The 15,783-nt window shown below is 45.0% G+C and overlaps 3 protein-coding genes across 5 annotated transcripts; 1 reads left to right on the top strand and 2 right to left on the bottom strand.

Moving 5' to 3' along the window:
* Positions 1 to 188: 188 nt before the first annotated feature.
* On the bottom strand, positions 189 to 7,521 carry cnot2 (CCR4-NOT transcription complex, subunit 2). Of its 3 annotated transcripts, none has more exons than XM_056416154.1 (15): positions 7,462 to 7,521; positions 6,322 to 6,450; positions 6,140 to 6,233; positions 5,774 to 5,921; positions 5,456 to 5,638; positions 5,226 to 5,305; positions 4,560 to 4,685; positions 4,204 to 4,328; positions 3,950 to 4,067; positions 3,503 to 3,659; positions 2,626 to 2,687; positions 2,244 to 2,293; positions 2,068 to 2,168; positions 1,718 to 1,862; positions 189 to 1,590 (listed from the first exon to the last, which is right to left on the bottom strand). In XM_056416154.1, the coding sequence occupies exons 2-15, from the start codon at positions 6,436 to 6,438 to the stop codon at positions 1,504 to 1,506; spliced, it is 1,593 nt and encodes a 530-aa protein (XP_056272129.1). In that variant the 5' UTR covers positions 6,439 to 6,450; positions 7,462 to 7,521; the 3' UTR covers positions 189 to 1,503. The 3 variants fall into 3 exon arrangements, with proteins under 3 accessions (XP_056272129.1, XP_056272130.1, XP_056272131.1); XM_056416155.1 differs by having other exon boundaries at positions 6,140 to 6,212; XM_056416156.1 differs by lacking the exon at positions 4,560 to 4,685.
* Positions 7,522 to 9,680: 2,159 nt separating this feature from the next.
* lrrc10 (leucine rich repeat containing 10) lies at positions 9,681 to 12,415 on the top strand. The gene is made up of 2 exons (XM_056417647.1): positions 9,681 to 9,852; positions 10,088 to 12,415. The coding sequence occupies exon 2, from the start codon at positions 10,222 to 10,224 to the stop codon at positions 11,044 to 11,046; it is 825 nt and encodes a 274-aa protein (XP_056273622.1). The 5' UTR covers positions 9,681 to 9,852; positions 10,088 to 10,221; the 3' UTR covers positions 11,047 to 12,415.
* Positions 12,416 to 12,859: 444 nt separating this feature from the next.
* Positions 12,860 to 15,539, bottom strand: LOC130195885 (seipin-like). Its single transcript, XM_056417646.1, is given in 2 exon segments — positions 12,860 to 14,080; positions 14,082 to 15,539. Coding segments are annotated over 2 exon segments (1,245 nt in total). The 5' UTR covers positions 15,299 to 15,539; the 3' UTR covers positions 12,860 to 14,052.
* Positions 15,540 to 15,783: the final 244 nt, after the last annotated feature.

Genomic DNA, 15,783 nt, shown 5'->3' with positions numbered 1-15,783 from the left:
CGCTACAAAAGGTTTTACGGCACAGATTACATGCTTGTGCTGCCGTTGTAAACATTGATCTTGTGTATCATACAAAACTTAATACATTCAGTTTTGTACACGATAATTAGAAATGGCTTCAAGAAACTTTAACCCAGAGGGGTCCCCTCACCTCCACAAAGGGCAAAAACAACACACACACACCGTGGTTCAGGAAAGCCTTTTCTGCTTTAATACAAAGAAAAGAAGCTTTGAACTTGTGAAAATACAAGATTGGTCTGGATTTATTTTTTTTCCTCTGACAATTTTCCATTTCCTATGAAATGCTGTTCAAACAGCTCGAGTTGAAACGCACCCCTTATTTTACGTCGGACCGGAAACTTGGGGGATGGTGTCCGTGTTTATTTCCTTTTGCTTGCTTTTTTGGCTGAGAATCAGGCCTTTCCTTAAGTGACATTTTAATGTATTATTTTGATGTAAGTGCCCGCAGTGCCGTGTGACACCCTGTCCAGCAGATCCAGAAATGTCCTGTTGCGTCCACATATTGCATCCACGCTCACCTCATAAAAACGAGGTAAAAGGCAGGGCAAAAGTTCTTCCAAAATAGATGTCATATATATATATATACAGACATATATATATATATAGCAATCATATATACACATTCGTACATACATATACTAATTTATGTGATGCAAAGAAACAAAAAATGTACACATTTCTTACAAAATTGTAACAAAGACTGGAAATTGTTTTGTTTGCTCTGGAGCAACGTTGTGTAGCTGCTTAGTGGAAACCAAAGTAATCTCCCAGATTTGTGTCCATGTTCAACTGGCACAGAACTCAGAGAGAGACGGAGAAGCAGAGTGAGGTTTGGTGGTGCAAATACAAAGGTTGAAATCAATGTAAATGGTAGAAAAAAATAAGGGAAAAAGGGTGAGATGAAAAGGGATGCATGTGGGAAAGTTGCATGAACCCCGCTCCATAACAAAACAAGGGGGAAGGATAAAAAATATATATATCAGGGAGTGTTAAAAAATAAAATCACAAACAAATTTTGTGTTCTTTTATTACTAAATATAGTGCAACAATAAACATTGCATTTATTTCACCCTTTCATTTGCGTCTGAGGATGTTAAATTCCCTCGCCTGGTTTCCTGTTAACACTTGGTGAGGCGTAAACCTGGTTCTGTCGCTGTCCTGTGCCACAGGGCCAGTCCTCCTTTCTAAAAGATAACAAGCTTCCGATTCAGAGACGTAAACATAACACAGACCCTGCTCAAAAGGAGACCAAAAAACAGGAGGAACATAAAGAATAAAAACTGAACAAGTGTTGGTGTTTTGGGCAGCATGTAATTTTGGAAAGGCGGGGCAGTTTCGATGGTGGCGACGCCCCCCCCCTCCCCACAGTCAAGATAGCAAATCCTTCGAGGAATAAAAACCAAGCCACGTCAACCACAGCGCCCCTCCTGGACAACGGCGCTGTGTGCAGGAGCCGTTGCGGCCCCCTGGACTGGTCGGGCCTTAGAAGGCCTGCTGGGCTGGGTTGTAGTTGAATGTTGTTGGCACGTGAGGCCTCTCTTCAAGCTTATCGTACTCCAGATGGAATTCCTTTGAGATGCAAACACAATTTGAATAAATAGGGAAATCTCTAAACTTCAAGTCAGTCAAACGCGATGTCATTTCGGCGGCGTGCGAAAGTTTTTTTAAAAAGGGCCGCAGAGAGACAGATTCCTACCTTGGCTACTTTCCTCCAGTTGAGACAATCAAAAAAGTAGTAGGTTCCCCTCTCGTAGGTGTTGGTCTTCAGTGTTGGCTCCATGCCAGGCGCCCTCGTTATCCAGACCCGCTCCTCTTTGTGGTACCTCCAGTCCCGATTGAAGCTGGAGAGTGACGGACACGGCATGAGACAAAGTGGGGAAGCAGCGGCCGAGAACCTCGAAAAACCACCGGAATCAAAGCTGCTCTCTGAAGACGGGGAGAACCGCCGACAGCCCTTACACACTCAGATGGTTATTTGGAGAACGTTATATCGCCTTGAAAAGCCGTCAACAAAGTCCAGATGGAGAGGATATTAATGGTACTCACAGCTCTACTGCTGCCAGAAGCTGGAGCAGGTCTCCACCGTTCATGTAGTACAGGTAGAACAACAGGTCTTCTCCATATCGTGCCAGTTTAATTGCCGCCAGCTGGAGGCAGGAGAGCAAAAGATTAGTTTTGTAGCTACAAGCACAACCTGAAGCCCCTTCCTGAAGCCCACTCACCTTGTCCCTTATGTGGATATTGGTTAAGTATTCAGACGGAACGTGGAAGTCTGAAAAGACAACGAGTAGTAGTGACTAAAACATGAGGACTTATTTATTATTCTCACTTCACCGTCAAGCCAATGGAGAGATGTGATGATTAATGCATTTTTTTCTTTTCTTACACCCACAAAAACATCATGCAACACCAAAACTGACATGCGAATGCTTTGATAGAGCAGCTCGTTGCTCATTGGTTGAGTCTCCTCATGGAATTTGCAACCGAAAAATTGTTTTGGCTCGGGCTCAGCCGAAAACCTTGAAAGCTTGTCAGGATCACTAAATGAAGGTTGTTCTAAAAGATGAAAAAGCCGTCCTCCCCCACATCCGGTGGAAGTCTTACCGATGTCTTGAGGTCGACATGGCGACGAGGCCCAGGGAGAGGCGAACTTGGGGTACAAGTTTCTGTCGGGAAAGAAAGTTTCCGTAAGTTCTTCGCATTCTGGACACGGAAAACGGAACATTTGCTCATCGCATTTTAGATCAGACGGAAAGTGACAGAACAAAACAACAACTGGTGACACTAATGCGTCGATGTTGAAGACGCAGTCAGCGGGAAGGAAACGTAACCACATCAGTGCTTTTTAAAATCATTGCATGAAGGGAAAGCATCATATTATTCATAAAGTTCACTCCTGATATTTTAGTTTGTCAGCTAAAAGGTGTTGTGTGCAACACAAAGTGTTGACGCAGATCTTTTGGCTCTACTGGTAATTACAATATTGACGGGCAGAATCTGTTCATGGTGTAAAAAACAGACAAATATATTAAACTGGATATCTGGACACACAGTAGTACGGTTGTTTGGCTTCAAGATATTAGGGATGAACAAGTAGAGTTTCCTCAAGTCATGAGGTTATATGCGGTATGTTTTTTTCTCTCTGGGGGTAAACATGGTACAATGAGTCCTGCACAGATTATAATCTACGTCAGCATAGAGGCAGATCCGTCTCTAAAAGGGAGGTTTCCGTCGTACCGCTCCAGAAGGCGGCGGCATAGTGAGACTAAGATGTGCTCAGTGGAAAGGAGAGCTGTGAAATCGGTAACCGTCGTAACCATCTGGACCTGCAACACCGATTATAGGTCACGTCATATTTAAACGGGCGCCTGAGTTTCAACACAGGACGATGGATTCCTTGCCCACATTGTCAGCTGATCGACACACACGCACTCATGTCACTCGGACCGTGGCTGTATTTCGGGTGGAGCGGCGGTCTTACTCTGGTGAGTTTAAGTTGAGTCCCAATGTCGTGAGGTCACTTCCTAGCGCCAGATGGACCATCCCCGGATCGGTCTCTGCCGCCCGGATAAACGTCAGCAGGCCGATCATGCCGAATTGGTCCGTCACCATCCCTGAGGGAATGTTCGTCACCCGGCCTGCAGCGGCAGGAGAATTCAGAGTTCAACGCGGCGCTGGAGCCGAGCTGTGAACTGCAGTTAACACTGAGAGAAACCACACAGGTGATGGTCACAGACAGACTGGTGGAGAGATGACGATGGTCTGGAGCATACTGAACATATTCGTTTGGTGTCCTCACTGCAGCCCATCCAATAATTATCTCAGCCCAAATGCAGGCTAGAGAGCCCAACTGCCTCACCCGAGTTGTGCGATTAAGAAGGGATGTCTCAGTGGAATCGGAGCGATCCGATTGGCTGAGAGGTCTCACCATCGGGCAACACCTGGATCCCTTTCTTCTGGTTGTTGTTCTGTGCTGAGGTCGTCTTGTCTCCGGGAAACTTCGGCCCATCTGCGTTGGATAAGCTCTTGATTGCGGAGTTCAAGTTCTGAAAATAAAAGGAAGCCAGTTTGATACACAGAAAGAAAAAAAACAAGAACAACCATCTTTATCGAGTACTCGTGACACAAAAAACAGACATCCTGTCAGACTGTGTCGTCGAGTCCTCGATGACTCACACTTACTGTTTTGCTTTCGTCGGTGTTCAACGTGGGGTCCTTGTAGTTTGGCCCAGGCAGTGCAGGGAAGTCCTCGTTATGGATGGAGAAGTCCTGCGTCTGTTCAGTCGATGGCTTCGTCACCATGCCAACTTGATGATGACGAACATAGTGAAGTAGACATTATAATTCCCCAAAGTGTAATGAGCAATAAATCACAACAAAAGGGTATCGTACGCTATTCTTGTTTGTTCAAACAAAACCGTGGCTAATATTATGAACCCAATCAAGAAGCTTATATTAATTTCCTCTCCTAGGGGAACCTACTTCCTACAGCTTGATGTGTGTAAAAATAAGACACTTTCTACGGCCTAATGGCCTACCATAAGGAGCCCGTCCAGCCAGTGGGTTGAGCACCGGTGTTGGGTTTCCAGTCCCTTCCCTCCGACTCCTGTCTGCTAACGCAGGGAAGTCTGACAGATCCAGTCCCGTTACATTTTCACTCCCATCTGCAGTAATAGGAAGGTTAGGAACTTGTAATATGTAATGTCACCTTCAACTCTGTGTAATGTGTCAATTATTAATATTATTACGATTATTATTTTAGCCTGTAATTGTATGACTAAGCGGCCCTCCCCCAAATTAGACCTGCTGACCAAGCACAACAGCTCATTTGAATAATAGTTACTCACCGTCTGTTTCAGCAGTCAAAGATAAATTGAAACAATGTTTTCAGTTTTTCCAGAATTACTTTTGCAAATCTTTATTTTATTTTTTTGATATATAATTTGCACCAAAGAAAAACCCAGATGCCACCCAGAGCCGGTCAGTTTAAACTGATTTTCACTCAGACCGTATGTCGCCTTCATCTAAAAGCAGTTGTTCTTGCTGCTTGAAGAAGACACTGTTCACTGCCTTTTACAGTGAACTCTGTAATCTTGTCGTGTCAGCAACTCGGTATTAACAAATGTGCAGCGAGGTATAATTATGAAATATAATTCTTCCAACTAATGATCCCCGATATAACCACCTGAGTTAAACACACCAACCTGTGCCATTGAAGATGTTGCTTGATAACGAGTTGTTCATCCCAAACGCCTGATTCCGATTCATACCAAACCCCGACATGCTGCATAGAAAAAACAAAACAAAAACAAAAAGATGAGGCAGGATTCCAAAAATCAACTTTACCGTAAAAACATCTGTGACAGGAAGTGTAGAGGACACAAAGAACCGCAGATCTCTGCAGGGACGGCTGAGTTTTGCAGGATGGGTCTACCTGTTTATGGTGAAGGGCTGGCGTGCTGGCTGCTGCTTGGGCATACAGATGATGCTGGGCGAGCTGCGGTTGGGACTGCCAAGCCCCGAGCTTCCCATACTGTTGGTCCTGCCGCTCATCCCGATGCTTTGACCGACCTGAGAGTGGTTCAACATGTTCCTCGTGTTCATCGGCAATGTCCCCCTGTGAACACATCATCAGCTCCGATTAGGTGCGTTGAAACTTTTGCCCGTGGCACGTCAACTGTCATTTCTATTCGTAGTTATTTCCATAAAGCACACGAGTCTGCGTCTTAACCGAGTCTGCCTTTATTCCCACCTGCTTGGTGACGGAGGGGTATGTAGGGACATGGTGGGGACCCCCGTCGTGGGCGTGATATGACTTGGTAGCTGCGAGCCTTGCGTTAGATTTCGATTTAACTGAGGCGTACTGTTCCCCATGCCCCTTACCGAGAAGCCAAGTGCACCTGCAGATAAAACAGGGAGAAAAACATGAAGCGCCAGACAACCGAGAGAAAGGTCATCTGGAAAAAAAAGAGTCCCACGTTCACAACTTTAGTAGATTTCAGGTGAAATTAGCGAGAGTTCCTCCGTAAATACCTCTAGCTCACACACTATTTACATGCAGGGTTTATTTTTACTCCAAATGTGCGACACGTGAGAGAACTGCTAATAAAACACTTACTCTGTGGACCGTACAAACTTGCACCGAGCTGCGACAGCTGCCCCGACGACGACGGCGAGGGAGAGGACAGCATCTGAAGGAAAACATTTGAGGACTAGAAAGAGTAAGATGACGAGAAGAGGCGTCCACTGGTGTCGACGAAAGAAATGACAGCGGTGTGCAGGCGTGTGCACAAAACTCACATCTTTGTCCGACCGATGTGGGAATATCGACGGCTGGCTGTAGTACATGCTGTCATCGGTGAAGTCGTTATCGACTGCCTCGACGAACTCTACAAATTTCTTTCTAGCACCAAACATGCCTTTTGTCACCTGAAGAAGAGAGAGCAGGTTAAAGTACCGCACGTACACAAACACACACTTCAGAGGAGAGTTCACATTTATTATCGAAATACACTGATCTCTCTTCAAAACCTTTCCGTTGAAAATGTCTACATTAAAGTTTTACCTCGAGTTGGTTTTATTGTTCTACAACCACCGTTTACAATGGGCAAAGCTGCATGGCATTTATCAAGCATCTGATTGGTGCAGCACTTCCTCTGACACCAAACAGACCAACATGAAATACATCTTTTTATACAGAACATCATTTATTCTCTTTTTATGTAAATCACAAATCAAATGTTTGGCCTCTTGGGGGTTTGAAAAAAAAATATTTTTAAAGTGTGTGCCTATTTTTCCTGTTTTTGAAAGATGTGCAAGCACAAGAGAAGAGCATGTTGAACTTTTAGAACAAAATAAACTATGTAACCTACTCTGCCCATAACATGTTGTATGCGAATCAAGTGAGAGCCGAGATAACCGTTAATGTTCTCCTGATGAACTAAAGGGACTTAGTTTGTCCTGGAGGCTGAATAGTTATTTAATTCAACACTGTTGAGGAGAGCAACAGCAGCGGAGCTAACATGCTAGTTAGCCGACGCTAGCAGGCTAAGTGCTTATAACCGGTCCGTGTTAGCTTAGCTCGCCTGAGTTCACGAGCCTCGACCGGGAGCCGAGAGCCGCGACATACCGACACCTTCCCGCTCCAAAGCAACCGACTAAGCCGCCGAGCAGCAGCCACTACGCGGCAGTGGCTCGGGCCCTCTCCGCCTCCACAGACCCAGAGTCAGCTGTCCGGTTCCTCGGCTCGGTTGACGCTCCGCTTGCAGCTGCAGCAGCTACCGGGAGCAGCGGAGGCAATCCGCCGGAGCGAAAGGCGAAACAAACCCTCCGTGTCGAAACGGAGGGAATCGGCGCCGCAAAGTGGCTCGGACCGAGGCGCAGAAATGCGAACCGGACTGGTTTAGTTTGACAACAAAGAAACAAGTAAAATATCCTCACCGCATCAATTTCCCTTCTCTACGTTAGATCCAAGATGGCTGTGTGTATTCTCAATCAAAGAGGGATAGCCTTTACCCTCTGACCTTACACCCTGCCGACTACTTCCGTACACAAAACGCAACCTGCCAGGAGCAGAACGTGGACTCCACCGGTCAGGGTGGGGAACACTCACCCCAGAAAACAAAAAAAAACACATCAAAGAAGATACATGATGTATATTTTAAAGTGAATATTAATAAGGACACCGAAAGCAAGCCTCTACCTCCCTCCTGTGATCACAGGGTGTCTTTGCATTATGGAAACACTGCTGCCTGCAGTCACTGCAGGAGGCCTCTGAATGGTAAAGCCACAATATTCAGATGTGTTTCACTCAGCACTCCAACACAGTGACATTGGCATCAAAGTAATGTTTGTTTGCAGTTTTCTCACACATCTCTGGGGCCCCTGAAGTTCCCGGTTCACCTTTTCAACTGGTTTGTGATGAATTCATTACATATTAGTTTGCCAGGAGGCGCAATTAAAACACATGTCTGCCAACATAATATGATCTTAAGGTCCTGCCTTAAAGAGGGGCTCGGGATCAAAATGTAGTAGTTTGACATTAATCTGACATGTTGCATATTCATACATTTATCTGATTTTAATAATGCTGCCACACAATAAATATGGGGCCCGAGAGTCTCTCAGCACAGAGAGTGGGGGCTCGGGGGTTCACAGCAGCTTATTTCTCACCAGGTTCCCCCAGGCGGGTTACGATTATCACATTGTCTTCTTTGTTAGCTTTTTTGGTTGAATTTTAGGATAAACTACTTGACTGTAGTAGGCTAACTTTAGACCTAACTATTATAAATGAACTTGAAATCTCTTTCCCTTTTTTTGGAAACATCATAGTTTCTTTTGTCAAGAAATAATGACCTTTTATAGACGTTTATGACGGCAGACATTTTGACTTGCAGGAAAATCAACTCAGAGGTGACATTGATGATGACATCATCACATTAAGTGCTCCAGTAATCACCTAATAGGACAATTAATTACTCCTTTGCTTTCCCTGTTATGGCACATTAAACTGATTGCCATGAACAGGGTCTATAATGGAAGTCACATGGTTCTGCCGGGCTGTAGGCCTACTGCTGCCTGTTTAGAGGCCCCTCAGCAGTGGATAAGGAGAAGGACAAGTGCTAAAAACGGTCTGTCCGTGAGTGGAAACAGACAAGGGGCAAACAGTACCCTTCTGATAAGGAAAATGAAATTCCTTCTCAGTTATATCTAGTTAGCTCTTATGAAAGTATGCAAGATAGCATGGGCAACAATCACACCTCAGACAGTTCAGGAGAACTTCCCCCCCAAGAATGAAAAAGAGGAAATGATATTCTGTTTTTTAAAACCATATGGAAAACTAAAAGCACCCTGCGTTTTGTAGTGTTTGTAGCATGGTGTTGGCTCTAAAGTAGTGTCCCCTCATTGATTGACAACACAGTTAAAAAATGGTGCTTAATAAATCTACATCATGCACCCTCCACCAAACTGGAGTACAGTTCTCCGGGATCCTGTAACTTAATTTGTCCTCCCTGCAAAAACCCTAAATGAATTGCCACAATATATGTCCGGACTATGAACACACGGGCAAATTCTTGAGATTATTCCACAGTACAGGCCCACTTGACTCGCCCGGTGGCACAAACCCAGAATTGCGTCTGGGCGGGCGGATTAAAACAGGATGTAAACTAGAACGGGCACTCGGTAGAGCGCATACCTTCGCATATCACAAGATTGGGCATTGAATTATGAACATTTTGGCATTAGTTGCATGCCAATTGGACACAAATGTATCGTGCTATGGTAAAAAAAAAAGTGTTGACTTTTCCTTGACCTTGACCTTTGACCCGATTGATCCCAAAATCTAATCAACTGGTCCCCGGATAATAACCAATCATCCCACCAAATTCCATGCGATTCGGTTCAATTCTTTTTGAGTTCTGCGAATAACACGCATACAAATAAATAAATAAATAAATACACGGCGATCAAAACATAACCTTCCGCATTTTCAATGCGAAGGTAATGACAACCGTTGCGCTTTCATCACTGGGCACTTCTTCAGCTTTGCACCCTGCCCCTCCCTGTCTCTCTCTCTCCCACCTCTGTCATCTCGGAGAAGAAGGGGGGAAAGTCATTAGGCACAAGTAGGGAGGAGAGAGTAGCTAGCTGTTGCAATCGCCATGCAAGTCAGGGCAAAGCTCAGAGCCACTGAGAGATGCTGAGAGGACGACGCTGGGGAACATCCTCCCAGGGAATACAATACGTTTTCAGCCCATTAAGTTGGATAAACAAATGGCTTACTGTTGGAGATGCTCAGAGTTATGGACATCAACAGGGAAACATTGGAAGGTGGGTGCATTTTCAAATTTCAATTATGATTATCTTTAGCTTATTACGTTTTCTGTTTTCTTGTTTACACGTGGTGGTGGTGCTTATTTTCGCTGTTGTCTTGATGTTGTTTATCCCACCAAAGGGTGTAGTTCAGCATCATGATCCTGTAATTGCGGCAATACGTGCAGCTTCATAAAAGGATGCAGTGTCACAAAGATGCATTACACTGTTGCAAACTTCTTTTTTTCTTAAGATCAATAAATCCAGTGGAGCCGTGATGGAGCATGAATGAGATGCCATGAAATGTACAACAGCCCACTTCAGAGCAACCCTTGTTTGGCACTCAATTGATGTGGAGGACCAGTGGAGCGTCAGAGACTGGGCGAGATGGGTAATGCCATGCGAGGCGTCGTTGCCTTCATACCCTCAGAACGCTGTCAACGCTTTCTCGTGGGCGACCTGAAGGAAATGCCACTGGATCGGACCCTGGACCTGAGCAGCCGGCAGTTGCGTCGGCTGCCTGTTGCCGCCTGCGTCTTCGATGAGCTGGTGAAGCTCTACCTGAGCGACAACAACCTCAGCAGCTTGCCGGCTGAACTGCAGCGCCTGAAGAAGCTGCAGCTCTTAGCCCTCGACTTTAACTGCTTTGAAGAGCTCCCTGCAGCTGTTTGCAGATTGCCCCAGCTCAGCATCCTTTACCTGGGTAACAACAAGCTTTACAGCCTCCCCAGAGAACTAAGAGAGCTCAAGGAACTTAATACTCTGTGGCTGGAGACTAATTGCTTCACTGTTTTCCCACAGGTGGTTTGTGAGCTCCCTAATCTAAAGACCCTGCACCTTGGTTATAACCAGATAGAGAGTTTACCTCCTGAGCTAAGAGGGCTGGAGGAGCTTCGAAGTATCTGGCTCGCTGGGAACCAACTGGCAGCGTTCCCACCAGTGTTGCTGGAAATGCACCTCTTAGCGGTCATTGATGTGGATCGGAACCAAATACGCGTCTTCCCAAAACTGTCTCACATGCAGGGGTTGAAACTTGTCATCTATGACCACAACCCTTGTGTTAATGCCCCGGTAGTGGGCGAGGGAGCCAGAAGAGTCGGGCGGTGGGCGGACAGCCCAGACGATGTGCCGGAGGAGGATGGGTCAAAAGCAGCGAGTGAGACCGCGGCGGAGGTCGCGGAGGTCCACCCCGAGGAGGAGCACAACATTTAGGGTGAAGGAACAAAGTGACCTTCAGCCTTGGAGAGGCCGGGCCGTACGGGATGACGTTGAAGTGGAACACTTGAAGCCGAGTGGAGTGTTGAACATCAGGCTGATGGCCTCTGGTCCATATACGGCAACGCCAAGTTGTTGTACGCGTTGTACCCAACCGTGTGTGAGAGGGGACATTTGCATCCAGAAAGTGTTGAACATGATTGGATATTTGGACTGTATGAAATGTTAGTGTCTTATTTGAATTAGTAAAACTTTAGAAATGATTTGCTGCAACAACAGTGATGTTGTAAATTGCTAAATTGTAAAAACTTCCACATCAGTCTAAATGTCTTGAAATATTTCATCTTACGGTGCATGACACAGATTTTTACAAGTTGTGGGACATCTGGGAGATGAAAACAGTGCATCTTTTTCTACTTGATAACTATTAGTGGTGTGTATGCACAACTCTTTTCTATTAAATTGGCAAGGGTTTTGTCAGTATAGACGGGATTAAGACAAAGAAAAGGGTTCATTACACAGATTCTTGTTCAAGCAGAATCGGCTATAGTATCTGGACCTGCTGAGGCGAAGTACAGTGAGGTTTTTAACCCAAGTGATGGATGGTTTAAATCAATTAGTCTACTCCTTCTCCAGAGCAATGCATAATTCATCAGATAGATTGGGGCTGTGGCTTTGAATAGAGGCTGCTAATGGGCCTTCATATCATCGCCATAAGGTTTGGATCCGAAACGGATCGTAAATGCAGTTTTCCAGTTCCTCCGCGTACCAAGAGCATGTTCTAGAAACAAAATTAAATGTTATTCCACACTGTATCTTTTGATGAATTTGTAATCCTTTTAAGAAAAGCGTAGGTAAAGGATTTCCAAGATCTGCATACCCATCTTTTAACTGGAAATGTGATGATTGTGAACACACTGAACGACTGTATTCATTCAGCTTCCTATTAAAAAGACCGACTTCATTGTGCGTTTATGTAACCTCCAGGGATTCCACGAAACATATGAAGTCAGAGATTCGACGAACATATGAAGTCATTCTGTTTTTATATCTCTCAAGCGTACAGTCAAAGATAAGCATCTCGGCTCTCGTAGCCCCCGAACAAACTGAAATCCCAAAACGTCACGCACTGTCACGCTTGTTTTACAATAAGCCACAAAGGGCACAGTAAATGTCAACACTGTGTTGGTCCTTTGTATTTAACATCTACCGCTGATTGAGACTCGTGATTCCTTTTTCATGTTTTATCAGAATCTCATCAACATGATACAAAAGGTTCATCATATTCTAGAATGTTAAAACATTAATGGCAGTAATGACTTTTAAGTTGAAAGCTTGTTTATAAAAATAAATCAGTTTAATATACTGTCTTTATTTCAATACTGATCATTTTGAGATAATAGATAAGGTTTGTATTGGTGTCTGTAAAGGTACAATGTATTACAACTAAACTATATTCATATTGGATAGCCGTTCGTTTTAAGAATGCCATCAGATTTTATTCATAGCCCATATTTTATTATTATAAAATACTATTGTAAAAAACGTGCTTTTTCCACTATATCAAATATGAAATGTGAACATAAAGAGATACAAATGGATCTTTTCCTTGTGTTTAACAAAACACAGGTGTGGGTCCCCAATTATCATATCGTACATACAAATAACACCAACTCAGTGGCATTAGGATTTAATGTAATTATTCTGTTTAACTCTTTTTGAAGAGCAAGAAGTATTTTTCTGGAGGAATTTTAATCCATTTTGTTCAATTTTGAGGATGTCATCAACAAGAGACAAAAAAGTCAATGAGTGCCACTTCATGTTTTTTTATTTGTTCAACACATAAATAACACATACTCACAAGCATTTGCAAGGATATTACCATGACAGAATACAAGATGACATTATAAGTGCTTCATGTTTCACGATCTTTGGAACATAATCCTGTGTCACCTGCACAAACTCGCTTCAGGCATAAACCCGTGGCTCCCCTAGAGTGTAGGTTAAATACATGGGGGCAACACTTCCTGCTTTAACAACCAGCATTTTAAAACAGTAACTTCCCTTCTCCTTCTTATACTGATCCTTAATGTTAAATGCAAACTTAATTAACAGACTTATATTACTTAAAATACCCATCTAAAATAGCTTTGTGCAGTTGCTTAAACATAAATAACACTTTCCCAACAATAAAGTACAGTGTTTAAGCTGCACTGTAACAGATATTGAATACAAAAGGAATCGTGATGATGGAATGAACGCCAAAAATAATTTAATTTAAAAGTATTGCCGCCTTAACCAATTATGCCACGGCTGTTACATCCCCCATTAGACGGAGAGAGGTATCTGAATGAACAAGTAAAATATATGTAACACTTTTACAGCCAGCTGTCAAAAACAAAAGACACTATTTTGGCCGCATTTTCCAAATCTAATTGCTCTGAAAGAGACTCTGTGAAAAAGGTATCACGAGGATAGTTCATCGGTATCCCTTAAAAGAGTGTGTCACATTCTTTTAAATACAAAAACTCAATAAATTCCGTTCCGAGTACTCGGCAGCTACATTCGTGGACAGAGTCCTTTGTGTGACCTTGTAACAAAGAGTTCCTGACTCATTGCGTTATCATGGGAGAAAAGCCAGGATGTGTGCATTCGGCTATTGACGGCTGGCCGGGATATGAGAAAACATGACAGGTCAACTGACCTTCAAGGGGTGTGTTCAAATGTGGACCAACACCTGAACGGCGAGGCCATCATCTGTTGGAGAAACCAGAGGTGGAATGCAGTATCTCCAGATGTGGGCATACGCAAAAATCAAGATGGTGAAGCATTCGACTTAGACAATAATGCACGAAGAAATAAGAAGAGGTCAAAGTTACAACACTTAGTATAACGACTCAACACGATACGCAGTAGTTTGTTAGCTAAAACAAAGCATGTGTCATACATTCATGAACAGTAGGCATGTACGATCAGTGCTTTAGCCGTGTGCCGTGGCTTCGATCAAAGGCTCATCCACGGCCCAGGTCTGTCGGAGGGTGCTCTCCCCCTGCTGAGGCTCTTGGCGTTCGGCCAACACATCGGAGCCGTCTTCCTCCTCGGGCTCCTTACAGTCAGGAGCCTCTTCCTCCTTGGCGTCGGGCACATCGGCACCAGAGGCCTCTACGGTCTCCGAGGGCCCCGCCACCGGCTCAGATCCCTGGAAGTAAGAAGCCTCGGTCGCAGAGCCAATCACTTCGGGAGCACAGAGGTCGGCCTGCGAGTTTTCCTTCTCCATGCGCTTCCGAGCCTCCTCTCTCCTCTGCTGGATGCGGGTGTCATCCCCCATCATCACCCGGACTCGTACTTGGTTCGGGGGCGAGATCCCGCGCCATATGTACTGCAGGTAGCTGAACAGCACAATGACACTGAGGAAGGAGAAGTTGGTGGCCACGCCGAGCACCGCAGACGTCAGGGGGAAGTGATACAGGACATATCGTATGCCGGTGAAGTAAGCGTGGATACGGAGTTGAGAGGAGTAGATCTGCACTCGTCTGGACAGGACCTCAATGACCGCACCGATGCAGGGCTGGAAAGCATTCGTCTTGTAGTCCGAGAAGAGCTCAACGTCGATGAGCTGCTTCTGTTCAGCCATGCCGGTCAAAAAGAAAGGAGAGAACATCAACGTGCTCAGGCTCTGCAGGAGGCCGGAGCGGTAATGCAGCATCGTGGATCGGCCCACGGACGAGACGATCTTCCCACCCTTGCTGTAGCAGGACATCTTGACCATGAACATACCCAGGTTTTCATTCACTGGAGACTCTGGCATCTCCAGCTCCAGAGACACTCGATAAGGCTGACCGAAAGCCATCACTGGGTCCCTCTCGTTCTTCAGGAAAGAGATGTTGGCCGTGGGGAAGGAACAGAGCAGTGACTCGGAGGCGTCACAATCAGAGGTGTAGAAGAAGTGCACCGGGGTGGAGAAGCTCACGCTGGGCATGTAGGAGTAATAGAAGCTTCCATAGAGAAAGATGGACACCCACAGCAGCAGCAAGAGGACCAGAAACAGGATGGCAGCCTGGAATAAAGTCCGCCGTGCTTTGAGGAGAGTCACGGTCGCCACGTCGCGGAGCCAGAGCAGAACAGCTCCCATCGTACTCACAAAGGACGAGTCCGATCCGGACCTTCTTCTGGTCCTGGTTTGAGCAGTTGTTCCTCCTTCGGCCCCTCGAGACTGCTGTCCTCGTGCTGGGTCCCTATGTTCATACATCGGTGGGCGATTCTCCTCCGAAACTGTGTAATTGTTTATCTTCGCCCTCCCATGAGTTAGTCTGTCTATTCAGCTAGTTCACGTTCATCCAACCAGCTGGCGAGCTGAGGTCGGAGCCGGTTTATAAGCCAACGTGAGCTGAGACGAGTTCGGCCCACAAGCTTCCGGGATAAAGCCTGCTCGAGAAAAGCTTCTCAAGGATAGCGTGTTTGATCTCGTTGTTGTTGTTGTTGTTGTTGTTGTTGTTATTCGTCTTCGTCTTCTTCTTCTTCTTCCTCCTCCTCCTCGTCCTCCTTCTTGTCCTCTTTTTCTTCTTCTGTCAATTTTATTGGCGGTTGGCAAACAACGAATTGGCGCATGACGCCACCTACTGGTATGGAGTGTGAATAAGGATGTTGATAAATAAAATAAATAAAATGAATAAAATAGATAAAATAAATAAAATAAATAAATAATTGCAATTCAGTGACAGTTCCTTCTCTTAT

This window comes from Pseudoliparis swirei, chromosome 6 (genome assembly GCF_029220125.1).
Source record: "Pseudoliparis swirei isolate HS2019 ecotype Mariana Trench chromosome 6, NWPU_hadal_v1, whole genome shotgun sequence".
NCBI lineage: Eukaryota > Metazoa > Chordata > Actinopteri > Perciformes > Liparidae > Pseudoliparis > Pseudoliparis swirei.
This window is presented reverse-complemented; position numbering and strand designations above follow the sequence as displayed.